The sequence below is a fragment of the Vanessa cardui genome, chromosome 9, assembly GCF_905220365.1.
Source record: "Vanessa cardui chromosome 9, ilVanCard2.1, whole genome shotgun sequence".
NCBI classification, from domain to species: domain Eukaryota; kingdom Metazoa; phylum Arthropoda; class Insecta; order Lepidoptera; family Nymphalidae; genus Vanessa; species Vanessa cardui.
The window spans coordinates 7,396,016-7,417,281 of NC_061131.1; the positions used below are offsets into that span (position 1 = coordinate 7,396,016).

At 33.7% G+C, this 21,266-nt stretch overlaps 1 protein-coding gene across 2 annotated transcripts in view; it reads right to left on the minus strand.

Annotated features, from left to right (window-relative positions):
• LOC124532420 (discs large homolog 1-like protein) overlaps positions 1–21,266 on the minus strand; it is a 37,179-nt gene that overhangs the window by 11,057 nt on the left and 4,856 nt on the right. For both annotated transcript variants that reach the window (XM_047107323.1, XM_047107322.1), the window contains exon 2: positions 19,819–20,261. In XM_047107323.1, coding sequence (XP_046963279.1) covers positions 19,819–20,134 — 316 coding nt within the window. In that variant the 5' untranslated portion in view covers positions 20,135–20,261. The remainder of the gene's footprint in view (positions 1–19,818; positions 20,262–21,266) is intronic.

Genomic DNA, 21,266 nt, shown 5'->3' on the forward strand with positions numbered 1-21,266 from the left:
AAATCTTAAATAAATAAAATTAATAAATGATCTATGTTTATCATTTTTGGGATGTAAGGGGGCGCAAACTACACCTTAGTGCCCCAAGCCAACCTCACCTGCCCGTGGTGCATCCTGCCGACCAGCAAACGAGGCTCTGGCGACCGACTGATGGCGGTATAACCATCAACATAATAGGCGTAGCTAAATACCACAGGCCGGTGACGGGCAGCAGCGTCACCGGTGCGAGAAGCTACGCCCTGCGATCGCCAACCCGCCTGCCCAGCGTGGCGATTATGGGCACAACCTCCACATGCAGCACACACGCAAGCCACAGCCCCCAGTTCCCGGCAGCCCCGCTATTCCTCGTCATGGTGGCGACGATGGTAACGGCGGGACGGGGGGTGCTAAGAATCACCGGGCTACGGGAGGCCACCACAACCGACTGACCCTTGCGACGTACAACGGACGCACGCTACGGCTTGACTCGCATCTAGCGCAACTTGAGGTAGAACTTGGGAAAATTAGGTGGCACATATTAGGGCTATGTGAAGTCCGTAGAGAGGGAGAGGACACCGTAACCCTCGAATCAGGCCACCTAATGTACTTCCGAGAGGGTGACCAACAATCCCAAGGTGGCGTTGGGTTTCTGGTAAATAAGTCCCTAGTTGACAACGTAGTGGAAATCTCCAGTGTGTCGAACAGGGTAGCGTACCTCATTATAAAGCTCACCGAGAGGTACAGCCTCAAGGTGGTGCAAGCGTACGCACCGACCTCGACACACTCGGACGATGAAGTGGAAGAATTATTCGATGACATATCGAGGGCCCTCCACTTCACCACGAAAACCCACTACAACGTTGTCATGGGGGACTTCAACGCTAAAGTGGGAGTACAGAACTGCAGCGAATCGGTAGTAGGACCCCATGGATTTGGAAGCAGGAATCATAGGGGGCAAATGCTTGTCAACTTCCTCGAACGGGAGGGGCTCTTCTTGATGAACTCCTTCTTCAAGAAGCAGCCGCAAAGGAAGTGGACGTGGCAAAGCCCCGACACTATGACAAAAAACGAGATCGACTTCATAATGACGGACAAGAGGCATATATTCAGAGACGTCTCAGTGATTAACAGGTTCAATACCGGTAGTGATCACCGACTCCTCCGAGGCTCTCTGAATATCAATTTTAAGGCCGAGCGCGCCCGTCTGATGAAGTCCACGCTCCGACCAAAGCTGCTCCAAACCATTGCGGGATCTGAAACATTCCAGTCAATCCTGGAGAACCGATTCGCTGCCGTGGAAACCACAACTGACGTAAACCAGAACCTCGAAAATGTAGTTCGAATTCTCAGGGAAGAAGGCACGAGATATTGTAGCATGCAGCGTAAGGGCAGGAAGTCCAACCTTTCGGAAGAGACTTTGGGGCTCATGAAGAAACGACGTGAAAACCCACCTGTCACTTCGTCAGAGAAACGGCAATTAAACCAAGAGATCAGCAGGCGCGTACGACACGACCTCCGGTGCTCCAATACTCGTGCAATAGAAAGAGCTATTGAGCAGAGTCTAAGGTGTTCGTACAATCTCTTGGAAGGAGCCACCTGACGAAGTTGACCACAGCAAGTGGAGAAGTCGTTTCTTCTAAGCCGGCAGTACTTTCGGAAGTAGAGGACTTCTACGGCCGGTTATACGCATCGCATGCATCTCGACCTGATCCCGAAAATGAGGATCCTAGAGCTACATTAACACGCCATTTCTCCGAAGACCTGCCTGAAGTCAGTATTGGCAAAATCGAGACTGCTCTTGGACAGCTTAAAAATGGAAAAGCCCCTGGAGAGGACGGCGTTACCACAGAGCTATTAAAAGCGGGAGGTAAACCGGTACTTAGGGAACTTCAGACGCTTTTTAACTCTGTCCTCTTCGAAGGGAGAACTCCGGAGGCGTGGAGTAGGAGTGTGGTTGTCCTGTTCTTCAAAAAGGGAGACAAAACCCTGCTGAAGAACTATCGTCCCATATCCCTACTGAGCCACGTCTATAAGCTGTTTTCAAGAGTGATCACGAACCGTCTTGCGCGAAGATTCGACGAATTCCAACCCCCGGAGCAGGCCGGGTTTCGGACCGGATACGGCACCATAGACCACATCCATACAGTGCGGCAGATTATACAGAAGTCCCATGAGTATAATCGGCCCCTGTGTCTTGCATTCGTGGACTATGAGAAGGCCTTTGACTCGGTTGAAATCTGGGCTGTTCTGGAGTCCCTGCAGCGTTGCCAAGTTGATTGGCGATACATCCAAGTGATGAGATGTCTCTACGAAGCTGCCACCATGTCCGTCCGAGTACAGAATCAGCAAACAAATCCCATACCAATGCATCGATGAGTGAGTCAAGGGGACGTTATTTCCCCCAAATTATTCACTAATGCAATGGAGGATATGTTCAAGACGCTGAACTGGAAAGGACGTGGCATTAACATCAATGGCGAATACATCTCTCACTTGAGATTCGCAGACGACATCGTCATCGTGGCAGAAACGCTGCAGGACCTACAACAAATGCTGAACGAGCTGGCTGATTCTTCTATGCGTATCGGCCTACGGATGAACTTGGATAAAACCAAGATCATGTTCAATGAACATGTTCTACCGGAACCGACTACGATACACGGTACCGTCCTCGAAGTTGTTCAAAAATATGTCTACCTCGGGCAGACTCTGCGATTAGGTAGAAACAACCTTGAGGACGAGGTGAATAGAAGAATTCAGCTGGGTTGGGCAGCGTTTGGGAAGTTACGTCGAATCTTAACATCGTCGATCCCACAGTGCCTTAAGACGAAAGTCTTCAATCAGTGCGTCCTACCCGTCATGACATACGGAGCCGAAACGTGGACACTCACGACAAGGCTGGTCCACCAGCTTAAAGTCGCTCAGCGTGCTATGGAAAGGGCTATGCTCGGTGTTTCTTTGAGGGATCGCATCAGAAATGAGGTGATCCGTCAAAGAACCAAAGTCATCGACATAGCCCACCGGATTAGTAAGCTGAAGTGGCAGTGGGCTGGTCATATTTGTCGTAGAACCGACAACCGTTGGGGAAAACGTGTTCTAGAGTGGAGACCGCGTCTCGGCAAACGTAGTGTAGGACGTCCTCAGGCTCGGTGGAGTGACGATATACGCAAGGCGGCAGGCAGGAGCTGGATGCGAGTAGCCGGAGAAAGACCACAGTGGCGTGCACTGGGAGAGGCCTATGTCCAGCAGTGGACAAAAATAGGCTGTTGATGATGATGATGATGATGATGTTTATCATTAAGAAAGATTAAGGTTTTTTTTCAAATTCACTCTTGACAAAAAAGTCACATACAATTTGGTAAGAGCAACTCCATATAACAAACCTACCTACTGTCCCGAAGGGTCGGTCATGTACGTAAAAACAATGTTTGCCGATGCGCAATATTTAATCTGAAGTACTGTAATTGCTTTTTATAAAGATATTTGTTCATAAGATATTTTTTTTTTTACCTTCTATACAGGATAGCTTTAATATATTTATTTAATATACATTATTGTTATTTTATTTTTTTAATTTAAGTGTCAGTATGAGTGTTTAATTGTATAAAAAAATCCGTTTTCATAAAAAAATAAATAACCAGATAACTTTTAGAAAACCCATTGGCACTTATTTTACAACAAAAAAACCCCGTGTGGTCTATCTAAAGGGCCACCTACAATTATCTTTATTCAGACATTAAGAAAATAGAAGCGTAGAGGCTCAGAAGAAATGCTCTTATACTATAAAAACCAACTGCAATGCGTCAGTGCAATTTTACACGATGAATATGCGATCGTGTAGACATTTTATACATTTAAGATTACAAGAAACTATTTATCAACTATTAATGACAATTTTAATTTAAAAATACTATACGTAGCGTCAGTACGAATACGAATACTATATTTTATTCTCAACAAATAAAATATTATAGAGGCCTCTGTCTCGTTAACCGTTTAAGAAAATATTTTCCTGTGTCGCCTGTATTTTCTTTATAACACAATTATTTCAGAACGTATTTCATTTTCGTGATACTGTTGCTGGGCAATTTATATACCTATGAAAGGGTTCTATCAATAGTCTATCTATACTGATATTGTATAGAGGTAAAATTTATTTCTTTGTATCTAATCACTGTTAGAAATAAGGAGTTTATTATATAAGCATGTATACGTAAAACGTATATACGTATAACGTATTAGTTCTTTTTTTAAGAATGCACTCGTGCGATTCGCTAAGTATTTCATATAATAAATAATGTCTATTCAAAATCGGAATAAAAAACAAAAAATACTTTATTCGACGAGCACCTCAAATAGCTGTTTTTACAAAAATATATCTAATAAAAATGAAGCTAATTTAGGTTAACGAACTGGTTCATTGTTTAAAAAAATGACATTTAAGAATATTCTATTCTACGAGCTTTAATACTGCTATGAACTCAAATGACGCAGACGTAACACATCCCGAAGTGTATTTGTTTAAACCGAACTAGCATCCCTGTCCGGATGAAATTCAGTGCAGTGGAATAAGTTCCAAAACCAAGTTCTTCGAAGGCCTCCAGCTGTAGAATATTTGTGAACGGTTACTACACTGTACTTTATAACAATAATAATGGATAAATTTAACAAAAATACGAATAGTATTGTTGTTAATCCATAAGCCACAATCATTTCGTTAACAACAATTGTTTTTATTTTTCTGAAGATTAACATATATTTTCATTTGGTTTATTGCATTCGATTATATACTTTTTGGCATTTTAAAACTTGCATTTAGCTCATGTAGTCCCCTTAACAAAAATACGAATAGTATTGTTGTTAATCCATAAGCCAAAATCATTTCATTAACAACGATTGGTTTTTTTTATGGAATAAAAAAAGGCTACCTAATGGTAAGTGGTCACCATCACCCATAGACAATGACGATGTAAGAAATATTAACTATTCCTTACATTGTCAATGCGACACCAACCTTGGGAACTAAGATGCTATGTCCCTTGTGGCTGTACCTACACTGGCTCACTCACCCTTCAAACCGAAACCCAACAATACTGCGTACTGCAGTTTAGCGGTAAAATGTCTCATGAGTGGGTAGTACCTACCCAGGCGGGCTTGCGCAAAGCCCTACCACCAAGAGGTTTCATCACAACTTCAGTAATTAAGCTTTAATCTCTAAGCTTGCCAGGAGTGGAGCCCACGGGTTCAGGATTGAACCTGCAAACGTAACTTATTAAACTATGTCACTATTTTTTTATTTGCTGTCGAGACACTTGGCCCTTGGAGTAGTGGTGCAAAAAACTTCATCAAAAGTATGACATCTCGCCTTATTGCATCCACTGGTGACAGGAGGGCAGGAGGCACCACATTATTATATATGTATGTAGACTACATATTATTGACATACTATTTATTTACTCCTTACTATTGTAAATGTGACATCCTTTTCACGAAATAGTTTTGAAGTCATTATTTTTCTTCAACATATTATCATAAATGTAACGATAAAGTTAGTGTTGCGTATATCAAACGGTAGTAATATAAAACGGGACGCTTTGTTATTTTAGGTCACGACGTAAAGCATTAAGTTTCTATGAAATTCTCATTACAGTTACAAAGTACGAAGACTTTTCCAAGAGAAGTAGTAATTCTTATTTATGATGTGTTTTTTTCATGTAATAAGGTAGGCGGACGAGCAAACGAGCCACTTGATGGTAAGTGGGCCACCTGATGGTAAGTGATCCCCATTGTCGATAGTCATTGGCACGGTATGAAATAATATCCATTCCTTAAATCACCCCTTGGGAAATTATGTCCCTTGTACGTGTAGCTACACTGTCTCACTCACCTTCAAACCTGACAATACTTTGGCAGTAGTTTATCTGATGTGCCATACTGTATAATGAGGTGCCTACCAAAGCAGCCTTGCACGAAGCTCTACCATCAATTTAAGGTTATAATGTATTCTTACAACCAATTAAATATTAATATGTATTTTATATTATTACTTTTGAGTATGATCTTGCAAATTTAAACAACGTTCTACTGTGATCAAAATTACATTCAATATAACTGAAAATATGTATATTGCCTACTTGTGTCAAAGATTACAAAAAAATATATTAAAAGTACATACGTTTGTCGACATTTTAATGATTTAATGAGAATGAGTATGTAAGGAATACATGTATATGTCAATTTAAACTAATTTTGAATAACGTGTGTGTTTGTGTGAAGAAATTTTATATATTATTTAAAAAAAAAACCACAAGTCAAAAATAAGAGATATTTAATTTATCTTTGACATCAGTCTACCCAAAACAATTTTACAAAAGTTTTATTTGTAAAAATATAAAGATTTCAAGGTCAGAAAACTACATTGCTATTTTTACCAAGAAATTTTATTATATTCCTTATTTTATATCAAATAGCCAATAAAGTACGGAGCTATGATATTGTACGTGACTGAAAATGAGCAAGTTGTTCTATATTGTAGTGTAATAAAAGCACTTCGTTAAAGCAACGGATTTTTCTTTTAATGATCATTTAGTATTTAAATCACAACTGTAGTTATACTACAAAATTCAGCGTTTTATTTCAACGAGTATCAATTCACAGCGCCAAATGTTTATAATTACGATGTTTACATTATTAAATTAATGTATTCTAAAGTTTCAAATACGTACATATTGACGTTTCATATTCCTTTCAAAGTGCATGAATTTTAAAGGATATATAAGAACATTATTTAAAAAAAGAAAATCGAACTTTAATTAAAATATATTTAACAGCGTTGATTATATTTTCATACGTATTATTCTTTTATAAATATCAAACATTTCTTTTAGTAGTAGTCTAGTTAGTAGTCTCTTGTAATTGCGAAAGACTATCGCGTTAATTAAACATGAAGTTATCACCGGTTCGGGATTTAAATTGTACGGAGAAAAACCGACAAGAAATTCAGCAGTTTAGAGTTCCATACTATTTACATAAAGGATATTGTTATACTGAATTCATTGTATATATTTTAATTTAAGTCTTTTTAATCTTTTAATTGAATTAATCAACGAATCTCACTCAGCTTTATAACATCCCCTCATACTACTATAATAAAATTAATTGTTGGTATTATATATATTAATAATAAAGTCCTGCTGCCCTTGTCTGTATATCCGTTTGTCTAAACGCGATAAACTCAAAAAAAAACCGATCTGATTTTATACGGTTTACACAATTAACAAAGTGATTCAAGAGGCTGGTTCAAATGTATAATTCATAATGGAATTTGTGAGAACTGGCTGAAATGTAAATAAAAATCATATAAATAGGCCTTACTGATTTGGGCCGGATAATCCAATAGGGTTTTATTATCACGGTATGAAAGTTATTTGTAGTCCTTTATCCTAACCATGTCAGCGGAGGGTTCTACATTTTAAAGAAAGCGATTTTACGACAGATTCGTATTACTTTCCGCAGAAAAATTGACTAAGGTTACAAATCACTTTATCATATCTAAATGTCATTATTTACTATGTGAAATATCACATTTGATTAAATGAAAATGATAATATATTTAGTACTATCATTAGAACTTAAGTTTTTTTAGTTCCGAAAATCAAAATTGAATTGAAATATTAAGATAAGATATGATATCGAAAGTAATTACATACACGATGACTTTCGATGAATTATATGAAGAATGTACAAAATAACTTTAACTTTTTATGTGTGTATTATATATATTTTCCCACCAGTTTCCTTTTCAAGATAGAATTTCATAAAAAATATTCAAAAGATTGATAATAATAAGTACTTATAAACAGGTCACTTAATATAATTATAAAGGAAGAAGAGAAAACTTGGAATCTGTAAGTACCTTGCATTATATTAGCATGATTGAAAATGCTCCAAGCCCTTATACATTTTTGGGGTTGTAAGTTTATCATCACATTTCAAATATGGCGATTTACAAAAATTATATCTACAAATTTATTCAACCATGTAAAAAATGTTCCGACCAGCGCTATTGAAGCCGAAATTATGTGTAAATGGAACACATAGCTGGAATCCATTCATAATCTTGGCTTATCTGTTTATTTTCACGTAATACATAAAGTGTTAATGCGAAAACATAACGAAGTTTAACTGAATTAATTTCATTATTATAGACATATTTAGTTTGAACATTAACCACAGCGGTTAACTGTGTAATTTTAATATGTAAAATACTCACAAAAAATGTACTTATGATAATATATATATGTATATACATAAAATTACATCGTTATCTTTATCTGATTACCGCAAGCGAATACTAGTGTGTCTGCAATATGTATGACTCGATACAAAAAAAAAATAAAGTCTGAACCGTAACTTTAGGCCATTAAATTTAATATTTGCAAAATATGCTTAACAATATAAGAAAATAGCTAAGTTTGAAGTATACATGTTGTAGTTTACTTTGTTATTTTTAAATTATTCAGAATATTTTCTTTGCATAGAAATACATTCAGCTGTTAGCCAACTGGGCGAGACAAGTATGCTAACACAAGTGCCCTTTCTATTCTCTCGTGACACGACCAGTTTCAGAACGGAAGCAACGGCATCAAGCGTTTTCCGAGACATGGGAATATAAACAGTTATTGGTCAAAGTTTAAACCCGGACTTCAGAATCTGTAGACCTATATACTAAAGGATTATTGCAGTGAACATATAAATATTTTATAAATTTATTCGTACATGTACTACCAGGTCAATGCTCGTATGCACAGGAAAATATCCAATTGAAAAAATATTTTCCATTTCCTATAGACTAGTCGGGGGTGAAATACCTCAAATTGACATATAAATTCCGCGTCACACGGTCATCGTTCCCGGTTTCCAGTTGAATTTTAAAGTCACGTGTATGTCAACATTTTAAACTATGACAGCTAGTACTATCAGGTAATAATTTTTGAGTGTTTTCAAAATACCAAACCAAAAACCGTACCAAAAATATTTTTGGTACGGTTATTTCACCCGCGTAACCATCCCTTTAATTTTTTAATTATCTGTAACAAAAGTTCTAGTATATATAAAAATAGAGATGGTAGATGAATCTTAACCAAAAGTTTGCAGATTCAAACCGTTTTTTTTCTAACTTTCTACGGGTTTCCCCCACGTGGAAGTGGGGGGTATGTGGGGCTTGCCCATGTCCAAAATGAACAAAACACCGGAATACCTTAAAAAACCTGCGGTACCCTCTATGCCTCATAGACTGGATCCACGGGATCGCTTTCGCGTGCTACCGTTACGGACAGATTAAAACCCGGGTAAGCACTATCGAATATTTATGTGCTCTAATAATGTTTATAATTAATCTCATGCTCGGTGATGAGAAAAAAGTACGAAGAAAATTTACTTTATGTGTATCCACTAAACTAACCTATAATGGAGCAGCGTGGTTGAATAAACCGCAAACGTTCAACTCACAAGTAGGGGAAGCCAAGGTCAGCAGTATTATAGTAGAGCATTTACATACATAGTTAGTTTCATTATTACTATGTTTATAGTATATAAAATGAAAAAAAGACAATGTTTTCTAACAATGAATTTTAGTTAATTTAATCCGTAATGTGACGATGTGATTTGTTTTTAAATATTTTAGAGCACAATGTCCACATTGATCTTAAAAATTGTGAAAACGTATTTTTTAAACCGTACTATTGCTGTATAAAAATAAACTTCCAATTTACTAGATCGATACTCGTCGCTGGTCATTCTCGATTTCCCAGGGGAAATGTACTACTGTCTTCACTTTATCAAGTTTTTTTATTTTTTACTTTGTATAGCCAGTACTTTGACCACCGAGGGTGTATCGTTTTTTAAAATCACGTAAAGAATATTTCTTAACAGCCAATAAGCCGATAACTCAGGCTCATTTGTTTTCCTCGGGGGAAATCTTCGAAAGGGCTCTTGGGGAACCAGATTATGAAGGATTCTTACCCAGTTAAACCACAATGATGCCCTCATCGAGGAAGGGAATTATGTTAGAGTATTTTAAAATACGCTCCACTTGTAGCCCGACAGAGCCCTTCGTCCCCAAATCACCATCTCCGGCTAGACTCATTCATGGTTGGTGAAGGGCGCGTTTTGAGCATTCTGCTAGAAAACGCGTTCTATTCGTAGACTTTTGCGTTCATGCATCATGTTCATAATTGCAATTATATAAAAATAATACTAATGCAACCTCAGTTTGTAGTTTACTTCTATAGAAAATTAAACTTTTAATAATTGTATGCATAATAATAATAAATTTACATTTATCAAGTTATAGATGCTGTCTTGTACTTACAAGACAGCATAGATGCCGTATAGTTTATATTTTAATATTATTACTACACTATTTATGACTATTTCTTGCACCGAATGTTTTTAATCTTTACATAGCATAAAACAAAGTCGCTTCTAGCCGTCTTTAGGCTCGGATCTCAAAAACTGTGCAACAGTTTTCAATGTGGTTTTCATAAAAAAGAGATAAGAAGAAATTTATATGCATAATACGTGAATATTATAGTACAGAAAAGCCGAGACTTTCAACTTTACTAGCCGAAAAAGGGTATTTTTATGTTCATTCTACAATCTATAACTTGTATATAGACAAGGGTCTATACACAAACAATCAAGATTGTAGACTGTACTCGTGTGAAATCGTGTAGATATTATTACAATATATTTATGATGTGAAATACAAAATAAATAAAGGCTTCTGTCGCTCACCAGTTTTGTCATCGCTAAATAGTAACATTTTTGTTGCTCTAAATTGTATTATTTAACCAACATACATTTTAAGCGAGTAAGTGTGCCGTCCTCATTCGGTTTTAGATTACGGATTTACTCTAAATGTAATGAAAGTTGTTAAGTGATGACAAGTGTTTGTACGACCGTATCTCAATAAATTGTATTTAGATTTTTATTTCATGTAATTGAATTGCAATTGATTTTTATTTTTTGATTGAATGATAAGTAAACTCGTATAATTACAGGCCCAAGAGTTATTGCATTTTAGATGGGTTGGCGACGGATTTAATGTAAAATGACTGCTTTCCAAATTGAACAAAAAATGTAATCTTTCGTTTGCAATCCAATGTTTATATTTATAAGTGTGTATGTTAGTTAATCAGTAAAATTTGTATTATTTTTTTAGTTTCCGCATACCTCTTGTGCCTTTGATGTTCCGTTCTATTGTTTGGTGGACTTTGATTTGCCCGCATGTTTTTATTTCCAGGCATACTAACAACAATATATATTACTCCATGCCTTTAATAAACACCAGCAAAGTACATTTGGATTTGAGAACAAATAAAAATACATTATAAAAGAAAACCATAATAAAAAAATCACTTATGTTGATAGTACAGGCAATATGGACAACAAGCCTTAAATGCCTCTTCTAAAGGTCAAGTAGAAGGCAATCTAATAATCTTAATGTTATACCACACTACATATTACACATTATTTTATTATTGTCCCAACCAAAATGGCTTATTAAAGTGGATTTAAAGTAATACTATATTTACAAAAAAAATGGTTCATTTCCAAATTCGCAAAGTTCGAACAAATGAAAGTAATTAAAGCACGGATTACTTTCGAGTTCTGACTGGGTTTATATAAATCACTACTTTGATTAAATAACAGGAAATAAATACTGTTTCCTTTTCAAGATTTTCCTCGTGGAGCCTTAGTTACTAAGATTTATTAATGATAAACTCCAAATTTCATTGTAATCATCCAGATAAACTAAATTGACGATTTTATTAATAACTAGCTGTTGTTCACGGATTCGCTCGATTTTAACGGGTTGCTCGTTAGGTAGGAAGTTATAAAAAGTGGTACATATCCTTACTTGCACTTCCAGCTTGCTTCATAACAAATTTGATCAAATCTGGTTTGAATTTAAAGAGCAACAGAGACAGATCGACAGACAGACAATTACTTTTATAACATTGAAATGTACATGAGGTTATTACCATCTTATCAGTGGTTTACTTAATATATCACTTATGACAAAAGTATCACACAGGAAGAATAACTAACATACCTATGTATTGTTTGTTTGCAATATTCTTCTTAAATTTATTTAATTGTACTTCTTAATTTATTAAGCAGCACTTAATTTGACAAATTATGTCTAATAAGCGTAATAATTGAGCAACGCAAATGTACAATTATTCGAATTATTTGATGTATAACTAATAACCGGTGGAGGTCGAGTTGCTAATTAATTTTAATAACCTTTTCACAAGCGAAGCTGTGACGTCATTCGCTCTTTATATATACCACCCATGTACCCAATGGGATATCTCACACATTATGGAAACATTATACAGAAACCTACAGAGTTATTTTTAGTAATAGAGTTTCTTGGTTGATATGGACCAATTTATATATATGAATTTTCTAAAATGACATAATTTTATATAAAAATAACCACCCTAATAAGGGATGAATGATGATTTCAAAAACACTGAAAAAAATTTTTTTTCACAGTAATTTCCATATTATTATTATTAGTAATTCCACAGCTAATTTTAAAAATTACGAACTTCAATTCAAAATTTCAGCACCTGATTAACTATTAGTGGGATTTATTTCCAAAAAACGATACAAATCTTTTCTTTTACCCGTGAGTAAAAGAATCTATAAACCGAATTTCATATTTGTTATTTCGTAAATTTACGTCCAAACTATTCTCAATAATTATATCCTCTTACGTGATTACATTTCCAACATAACTGTAACAACTATCTTTTACTTATTAAGACTATACTTTATTTAAACTATTAATATCAATTAAATACGAAATTTCATTTTCTTACATTAGATATGACGTATTTAGCTAGAAATGTTCATCCTCTATTTAAACCCATTAATAAAATTAATGAATTTGGAAAATCCTTTCTTAAAGCTCAACTACGTTCCTAAAGGAATTCCTGTGCAATTTTCATCCTGTTAGACATCCGGCTTAGGCGATGCTTTGTCATGTCAGTCACTAATTTTAAATGTTATTAATTAAACAATAATTTAATTAATATTTACGCTGTGAACATAATAAGTTATATAGTGATTCGTAACTAAAATTGAAAACAGTGAACCATTCTAATGAAAAAAAAAAACAAACGCAAATAAAGCTTCAATTAAATGGTTATAATACATAAAAATTGCAGAGTTGGCTTTGATGTTTGTATATTTATATATTATGTGAAACCATACGTTTGGATAGTAAACATTAAATGCTTTAACGTAACTAGATTGACCCAATAAATCAGTCAACAACAGTCCAGCTTTCATTTATTTCACCGCAATTGACGTAGTTACATTTGTAAAATAAAATTAAATGCTCTGTGAAGACTTAAAAACTAGCAATAAAATAATAAATAAATGCTACAAAAATAGCAAAAAATAGCTCCCACAAAATCTCTCGAGGAACCACGAGAAGTAGTGGTAAAAAACGCATTCGAGATTCTTTACAGGATAAGATTCTCAAAATACCAGAATTACAGGCTATAAAAGCAAAACCTTGGCATCTTAGATACTTTAAAAACTAGACTAGGTTAATGGGTTTACATGAATGTGGAAAAACAAAACCAATCGTGAATAAACGATACCGCAAAACAGACGGCAATGATTCTAGAGAAAACCGTTACACCGTTTATAAACTACACGAAATGTCTTCAATAAGAATATGGACTGAATCATAGTGGAAGAGACTTATTGATCACTACAGGACTATTATAATGAAATCATTTTGTAAAGATAGACTTTGTATTACATATCTTATAATCTTAATCGCAGATATCAGCCAGAAGTTATTATCCACGCACATAAATTAATGGACGTAGCATATGACCAACATGTTTTGTTAGTTTAATAAATGATTGCACATATCTGAGACGACGAGATAAGCTTACACTATAATTTGTATGTTCTCAGGTGTGTAGAACTCGAATACCGGGAAAAAACGTTTATAAATAAAAATATCTTCAGGAGTGAAACCACCTTCTTCATCCGGAAGACCAAGATTAGTAAAAGCTAAACGTGCTGAGGGATTATAAGTTGAAAATGTTCAGAAAAAGTCAAGCTGTGGTGTTTGAGAAGCCAAGTAAAAACGGAAATAAATTCTCACTTTTAATGCAATCTTTTAAGCGTAACCATTTTATATAATTTTCATTTCAATATATACAAAAATGGAGGTTTATTTACCTTCAGAACAACTTTACTATAATCAATTATTTTTTTTTAATTTTAGGATAGTTTAATAATACATATGAAAGGATGAAAGGAGTAGGACAGTTGGAAAAAACTAATGATAAAGAAAAAAGTCGAAATAATTATAACAATGTAGTTTCACTATATTTGTAAAAAAAGAAACACAAATCTACCTACGAACGTCTTTAGGATATGCAATTATCATTTTATCGGAGGAAATATATTTGAAGATACCATTAGATTATTATCAGATTTATATTCCAACCCAATATAAAGGTAAGTTGCCTTCAATCATTCAATAAGATTGGTTTAATTAAAAAAAATTAAGATCTTAAGTTTTTTTACTATTCAAGTGGCATTTTTCATTACTTTTACGATGAGCAATGACTTTTTCGGGTGATTTAGATCAAGGGTGTTTTAATTCAGACAACAATATCATTTACTAATAATAATATTGAAACTAGAGTCGTAGCAGTAGATAAATGTAATCATGACATTGACATATACCTGTCATATCAATGTTATCTAGATTCATCATTAAAAAATATTTTGTATTTGTATTAACTACTAATCTTATTCTAGTTATAATCAACTTTTAATTATAATGGTGTAAGACCAGTAGTATTTAGATTATATTAAAGTTATTATTATAAAAAAAATATATTACATTAGCTTTTATCAAACGTACCTATTATACATTCAGGTTTCAATTTTATTTACAAATTTTTCACCTGTTTTATCAGATGACTGTTACAAATCAGCAACATTTATGTAATTGAAATTCACCTTTAATAATAATACCGTTTGACATTTATAAATATAATGTCTTTAATGCATGCTCGTATAGCCACTAAAACTGACGACGAAGTTAGTAATACTCAGGTTATGTACTACTAAGTCTTACCTACAGTCATAAGTTGCGTAATGAAACACCAGAAGCCAGAGTCGAAAGATTAAATGACGTTTGAGAGGCAGAAAGAGGTACAATAAATATGTTAAGTGTTGAAATATTTTTGCAAACATAAAATTCGCTATATGCAATAAAGCTTTAAAGCCACAGCTGCGAGCAATCCATTCCAGTCCAAAATATCAATATGCAGACGATGGTAAATCGTTTTTACTTACAAAATTGTTGGTGTCCATAATATAATAATTTATTTTCCTGCTTTTATAATGTTAGGAAATTTAAAATGCAATTTCGAGCATTCATTTACAAGAATAAACGTGTCCTTTATGGAACACATCAGCATACCGTTCAAGGGTACAGACGGTTATATTATGTTATGTGATTGTCTTAACAATGCATATAATTTGCTACAGCAATAATTTATCCGTCTCTGGAACTCACGATAAGTTAAAAAAACTTCGTTCGAAGAAAAAAATAATTTTGTAAATAAGACCAATTAAAAAAAAACATGGAATAAAAATGTAGAACCTCCTCCTATTTTGCAGTCAGTTAAACAAGCAGTGAACTGCCAAAATAATGGCAGGAATATTTCTTGATTTATTGTTGTTATTATTAACCCTTAACGTTCTCTCAACCACCTACGAGCGATCCTACGCCTTGTACTTCAAATGAGGCATCGACGGCATTAACGAAATATTAGAACAAATAAGATGCTTGTTTATACTCCAGCCCTTTACTTTTCAGCCTCAAATAACATTATTTACAATAATATCGCGTGATATTCTTAAAATCGGCACAAACTTATAATTTTGGCATTAAAAAAATATATTTATAATTGCATAAGAATGCATGATTTCAATACCTATAAACTGAGGAAACTACTTAAATAAAATGTTTATATAAACTTCACAAAAGAAAAAAGTTTGGTAATAAATAAATACTTTTTCTTTAAAAAATTTAACATCGAAAAAAAGGGATTTCTGTTACGCAGTAGAAAAAAATGTACACACGTCTAAGTATTTAAACACTTATAAAAAAAGGAAAACGTTGACATATATTTCAATTACGTTTAAATAAAGGATATCTTATACAGAGTGAAGTAAAATTGGTCAACGAAACAGCATTCGCTTGCGTTACCTCATTTATTTTGAATCGGCGCATTGAGTAAACTAAAACAAGTATTTGTAGATTTCCCCCCTACGAACTTTGTTGGGAGATTAGTTATCCGCCACCATACAAGTGGTTGAAGCGCTTACGTGCTCAATTGTGGGATGCGCTTAACGACAACTCCCTTCAACTAACCCTTATGAGATCAACGGGCTAATATGTGGCACCTTTACTTTTCTATACCACATATGGAACTACAAGATTTAAAAATAAACTACATTTTCCATCCTTCAATAACAATAAGCGATTGATTAAAATAAAAATATAAAAAAATATTATTGAATGACGTATTTGGTATGAGTAGGAAGAATGACATATAAATTTAAAAAAAAATATATGTCTTCGTAAATTAAGGAAGTATTTAATGATAATTATTAATAATTTGAGTGTGACATTTGCGTTGATTATATGTATAAGCTAGTATGCTAATATGCGTATGTTAATTTCGACACTTATTCTGTTTGTAATTACGTATGTCGAATAATTATATTAAATTGAAGTAACGTATAGTAATATCTGTTAATTTGAAATATCTCATCTCATCCTATTACACGAAGCTCTATTATTAAGAGTTTGGTTAATTCTAAATACTGTATTGTTATCAAAACTTAATAAATATTTGTTTAGAAAATACACATTTTAAAAAATATTTTTTTATTTTTAATTATTTTGCCTGTCTTCAGTCACTAATAAAAAAAAAAAAAAACAAAATTAAATTTAAAAAATATTATACCTATACCACTCTTCATTAGCGTACATGGTAACGAAAATTCTATTCGAAATGTACAAATGTATTTTGACTTTAATATTTCTGATGGTATTGTACATAATGCAAGGACTCCTGAAAAATGAACAAACATTATGGAGAGGGCAAAAAATCGTGTATACAAAGTACTGCTACGAGCTATTCTTACGATGATCATTACATCAATGTTATTTTTTCGTATCTCTTTCTTTATTCAGACCCTAGAAATGTGACGTGGGTGAGGTCTTGAATAATTTAATATAATATTGAAATAAATCTATATAATATTTAACTATTATTTGTTACTTAACGTAACTAGTGATGCAATATTTAACTATCGGGAGCAAAATTTTATATGAACATCTAAAAAAACTATAAAAACATATATAATTTGTATAGTAATATTATTTTTAAATTGTTAGTTTAACTATATTTTAGAGTTTATTTACAAGTTCATTTCGCTTTGAAATTAGCTGATTAACCTTATTAAAAACATATTCCAAATTAAACCTTTAAACATAAACTTTAAACCTATTTAAAAACATATTCCACCATTACTAATATACCATTGACACATTGACACATTGACACACAATATAAATTAACAAAGAGAGAGAGAGAGAGAGAGCGAGAGACCTGAAATTTGAAGGCTATCTTCGTTTTGTAATCTGTCTCTACATTTAGTGTTTGTAAAATTTTGATTTAAAGTTCAGGGATATATATGTAATTTTAAGAATTATTGCGTTTATTAAAATTAGGTGAAAGCCTTTCTGCAAACCAGGTTAGGTAACACCCATTAAATATTCTGCCAGCAAACAACAGTATAGTATTGTTGTGTTCCAGTCTGAAGCAATATGAGGGAACAAGTGTAACTGGTACGGGTTGGTAATCACTTATCATCATGAACAGTTTTTACTCGTCCGTCTACCTATAATAAGGAAGACAAATAAATGTGATCAAATGTTGCGGTGTTAAGGATTTTACGAATTAGAAGCAAATATTGTTCCTAACAAAAAACATTAAAATAAGTAAATATAATTTCGTCAGAAGTAGCTGCAGTGACTGTAGTGTTACTTAAATATTATACGTAACGAAAACGTAATAAAACTCCTTTTCAAACTTTTTTTGTTGGTAAAATATTTCAAAGCAGTTAACCTAGAAACCAACAGGTATTAAAAAAGCTTTAACGTTTTAAAAACTTGTTTAATAAAAAAAACTAATAAAAAATAAATATCAATGAAAAGAATTCATCGTATTTTTTATTTGGGATCAATTTGATCCAATAAAATCATACATATAAAACCGAATTTTAGAATAGAAATATCCATCCATTTTAAATTTATTAGAAAACTAAGCTATGGCATTATTAATTTTACTATTGAATGAACCGTGCTGGTGTTATTAGTTAAGCCGGTTTCACTTACTTTATTATTCGGGAACGCTTAATGTGAAACCGGATTACTAATAATAATGGTGTGATTAATATTTTTTGACATAAAGCTTTTCAGTGCTAATGTAATTATATAAATATATCCAAAAATCTAAATTAGTTTTGTAAAACTATCATAACAGTGTCGACACGCAGTTGAACAATTGGCTGTGTTTGAGTTTGGAATTCAATATGAAATTGAGTTATACATATAAATGTTGAAAACGACCCATATTTGTATTTTTCAAATCCAACTCTGCGTCGACGTCAACTGTTATTTATCAAAGCACACGTAAGCCTGGCAATTTTTTACAACTTTCAACAACACAGTATAAATGGTTGTTATTCGATATATTACATTACGACAAACAAAAAGGGAACAATTGCGTTACGATGCTTAGAAATTTATTGCATATAATAAGTTATCTCCACAGTTTTAAGAATATGTATACAAATAATGATATTTTAACGTCTTAAAATTAAACGAGATATTTCAATTTGATTGTAAATGAACTTTGAGAGGCGAGACTGCCCAGTGGTAAGAAAGCCTGTATCTTAACCGATGATTGCGAGTTCAAACCCAGGCAAGCACCACAGAAGATGTATGTGCCTAATTTGTGATTATAATTCATCTCGTTCTGGAAAACATAGTGAGGAAACTGGCATATGTCAAATTTCATAGAAATTTTGCCACATATGTATTCCACCAACCCGCATTGGAACTGCGTGGTGGAATATGTTACAAACCTTCTCTTCAAAGGGACAGGAGGCCTTAGCCCAGCAGTGGGAAATTACCAGGCTTTGTTTACATTACAGTTGTTGTCGTTAATTGACTTTGGTGTTGACTTACTTTCCTTATTAGTACATAGCTTATAATTTTTGATTATTGAATATTGAATTAATGATATACTCCTGACTGCCCACGGTGACCATTGACATAAGAGATTAGCGCACTCCGAATAAATTATTATTGTACACACGTGTGTTTACAACCACAAGGAAACCAGAAAAGCTATCTCATATGACCGAAAATATTAAATTACGTGCTTTACGATGCAAAGAAGTAAAGATAAATATTCTTAATTTCCAGAGTCCAGGCAACAACTTCGAACTTTACGAAAATTTAACCTCATCAATTAATTTTTATTGGACCGACCTGGGATTTGAAACTAGGGCCCGGAGATCTGTAACCTTAACTACTAGACTGATCAGGTAGTTGAATGGAAATTTGTATAAATTGCGGATGTTATTGCACACAATATATAAAAAAAATTATTACGAGCAGGAGGTAATATTTAGACTTACATTCTTCCTTAATTTGTAGTTCAATTTTGTCTAAGTCCTCTATTTCGTCGTCATCGAAATCAGTCTGTACGGTGACATCTCTCGTGAACCTCTGTAGAGCGATAACGTCAAAAGTCGCTCGCTCGTTTGGACTGGGCACACGTTGTGTGCCCGATGCCTCTTCGTCAGGACATGGCGTGCTCGAAACTCTCGACGGCCTCCTATATTGGATGTCTTGTGTTTCGAGTCGAGCACGCTTGCATGCTGTGCATCCGCATAAAGATCCGCGTACTCGCAGCAGCCACACTAGCCCGAACAGCGCCATCCACGTGCTCATACTGTGTACACCACCACCATCACATTTCACCGACACTCGCACACATATAAAACGTTTAAACTTTATACACGAGTCATATTTCACTTAATCATAGTGTTTGTTTTGTCTGTGTCAAAGTTAAACAATTCTGTAATTATAAAAGAAAGATTAGGAATCATATACGAAAATTATCTACACGTTCGAAATTTGAAATAATGGATATTTATTGATAACTTTTTGTAATTATAGACTTTGAAGTTAAATTCAATCAGGAAATCGTCTAAGTAATATTAGTTATATTACCATATTCAAAGTTATGATAAACAGAGACGAGGGTAAAATTATGTCGTACTCGTGGATCTATGATCCTCATCCTGGGCTACCTACTCTTCATGAAAGTTCTTATTGCATAAGTGTCATGGACGTCTCGATAAAATGATTAATGGTGCCTATAAAACGTAACCCAGTTACATCGACAGCAGTGCGAAGTATTCATAAAAAGAATATCATTTCGTTACAAATGTTCGCTGAAATTCCCTCTAGAGTATAAATTAATCCTAAAAATATTGCGAGTTATTGGCAAAGCGTTCTGAAGATATCGTATTTTTAAATTCCGTGAAGTAAATTTTTTCGAAGCGCATTTTTTGTAATGAATAATAGAAAACGATGAAGCCTCGTATAACTTCAGTTTAATGTTAATTTCTGTTAAATGGTCATCTTCGTAATATATCTTTGTTAGCTTTTATAAATATAAACTTTTTTTTTGTGTACTTCAATTACGAAAAGGAACCGATTTTGTAATAGGTGATAAACGATTACATTAATGATCCTATAGTAAATTCCTTATAATTATTTATATCGTCGTCAAGTGCGATAGTTAACGGTCCAACAACAGAGTTCAATTCGAAAAAAAACTTTCAACTTAAATGTCATTTTTTCACTCGGTGCTTTTTTATTTAACAATTATTACCCTTCCTTTATTGTATTGCAATCTGTCCCAAGTTTGTACTGGTAATTCATAAAAAATGATCCGTCAAATATCAAGAGGACCTCTTAAATTTCAAAATTACAGGAATTATTTCTTAACAGGTTACGTTTTAAATAAACCAATGTCCAAATTTTAACTTTCTAGACTAGACTTGTTTGCACGATT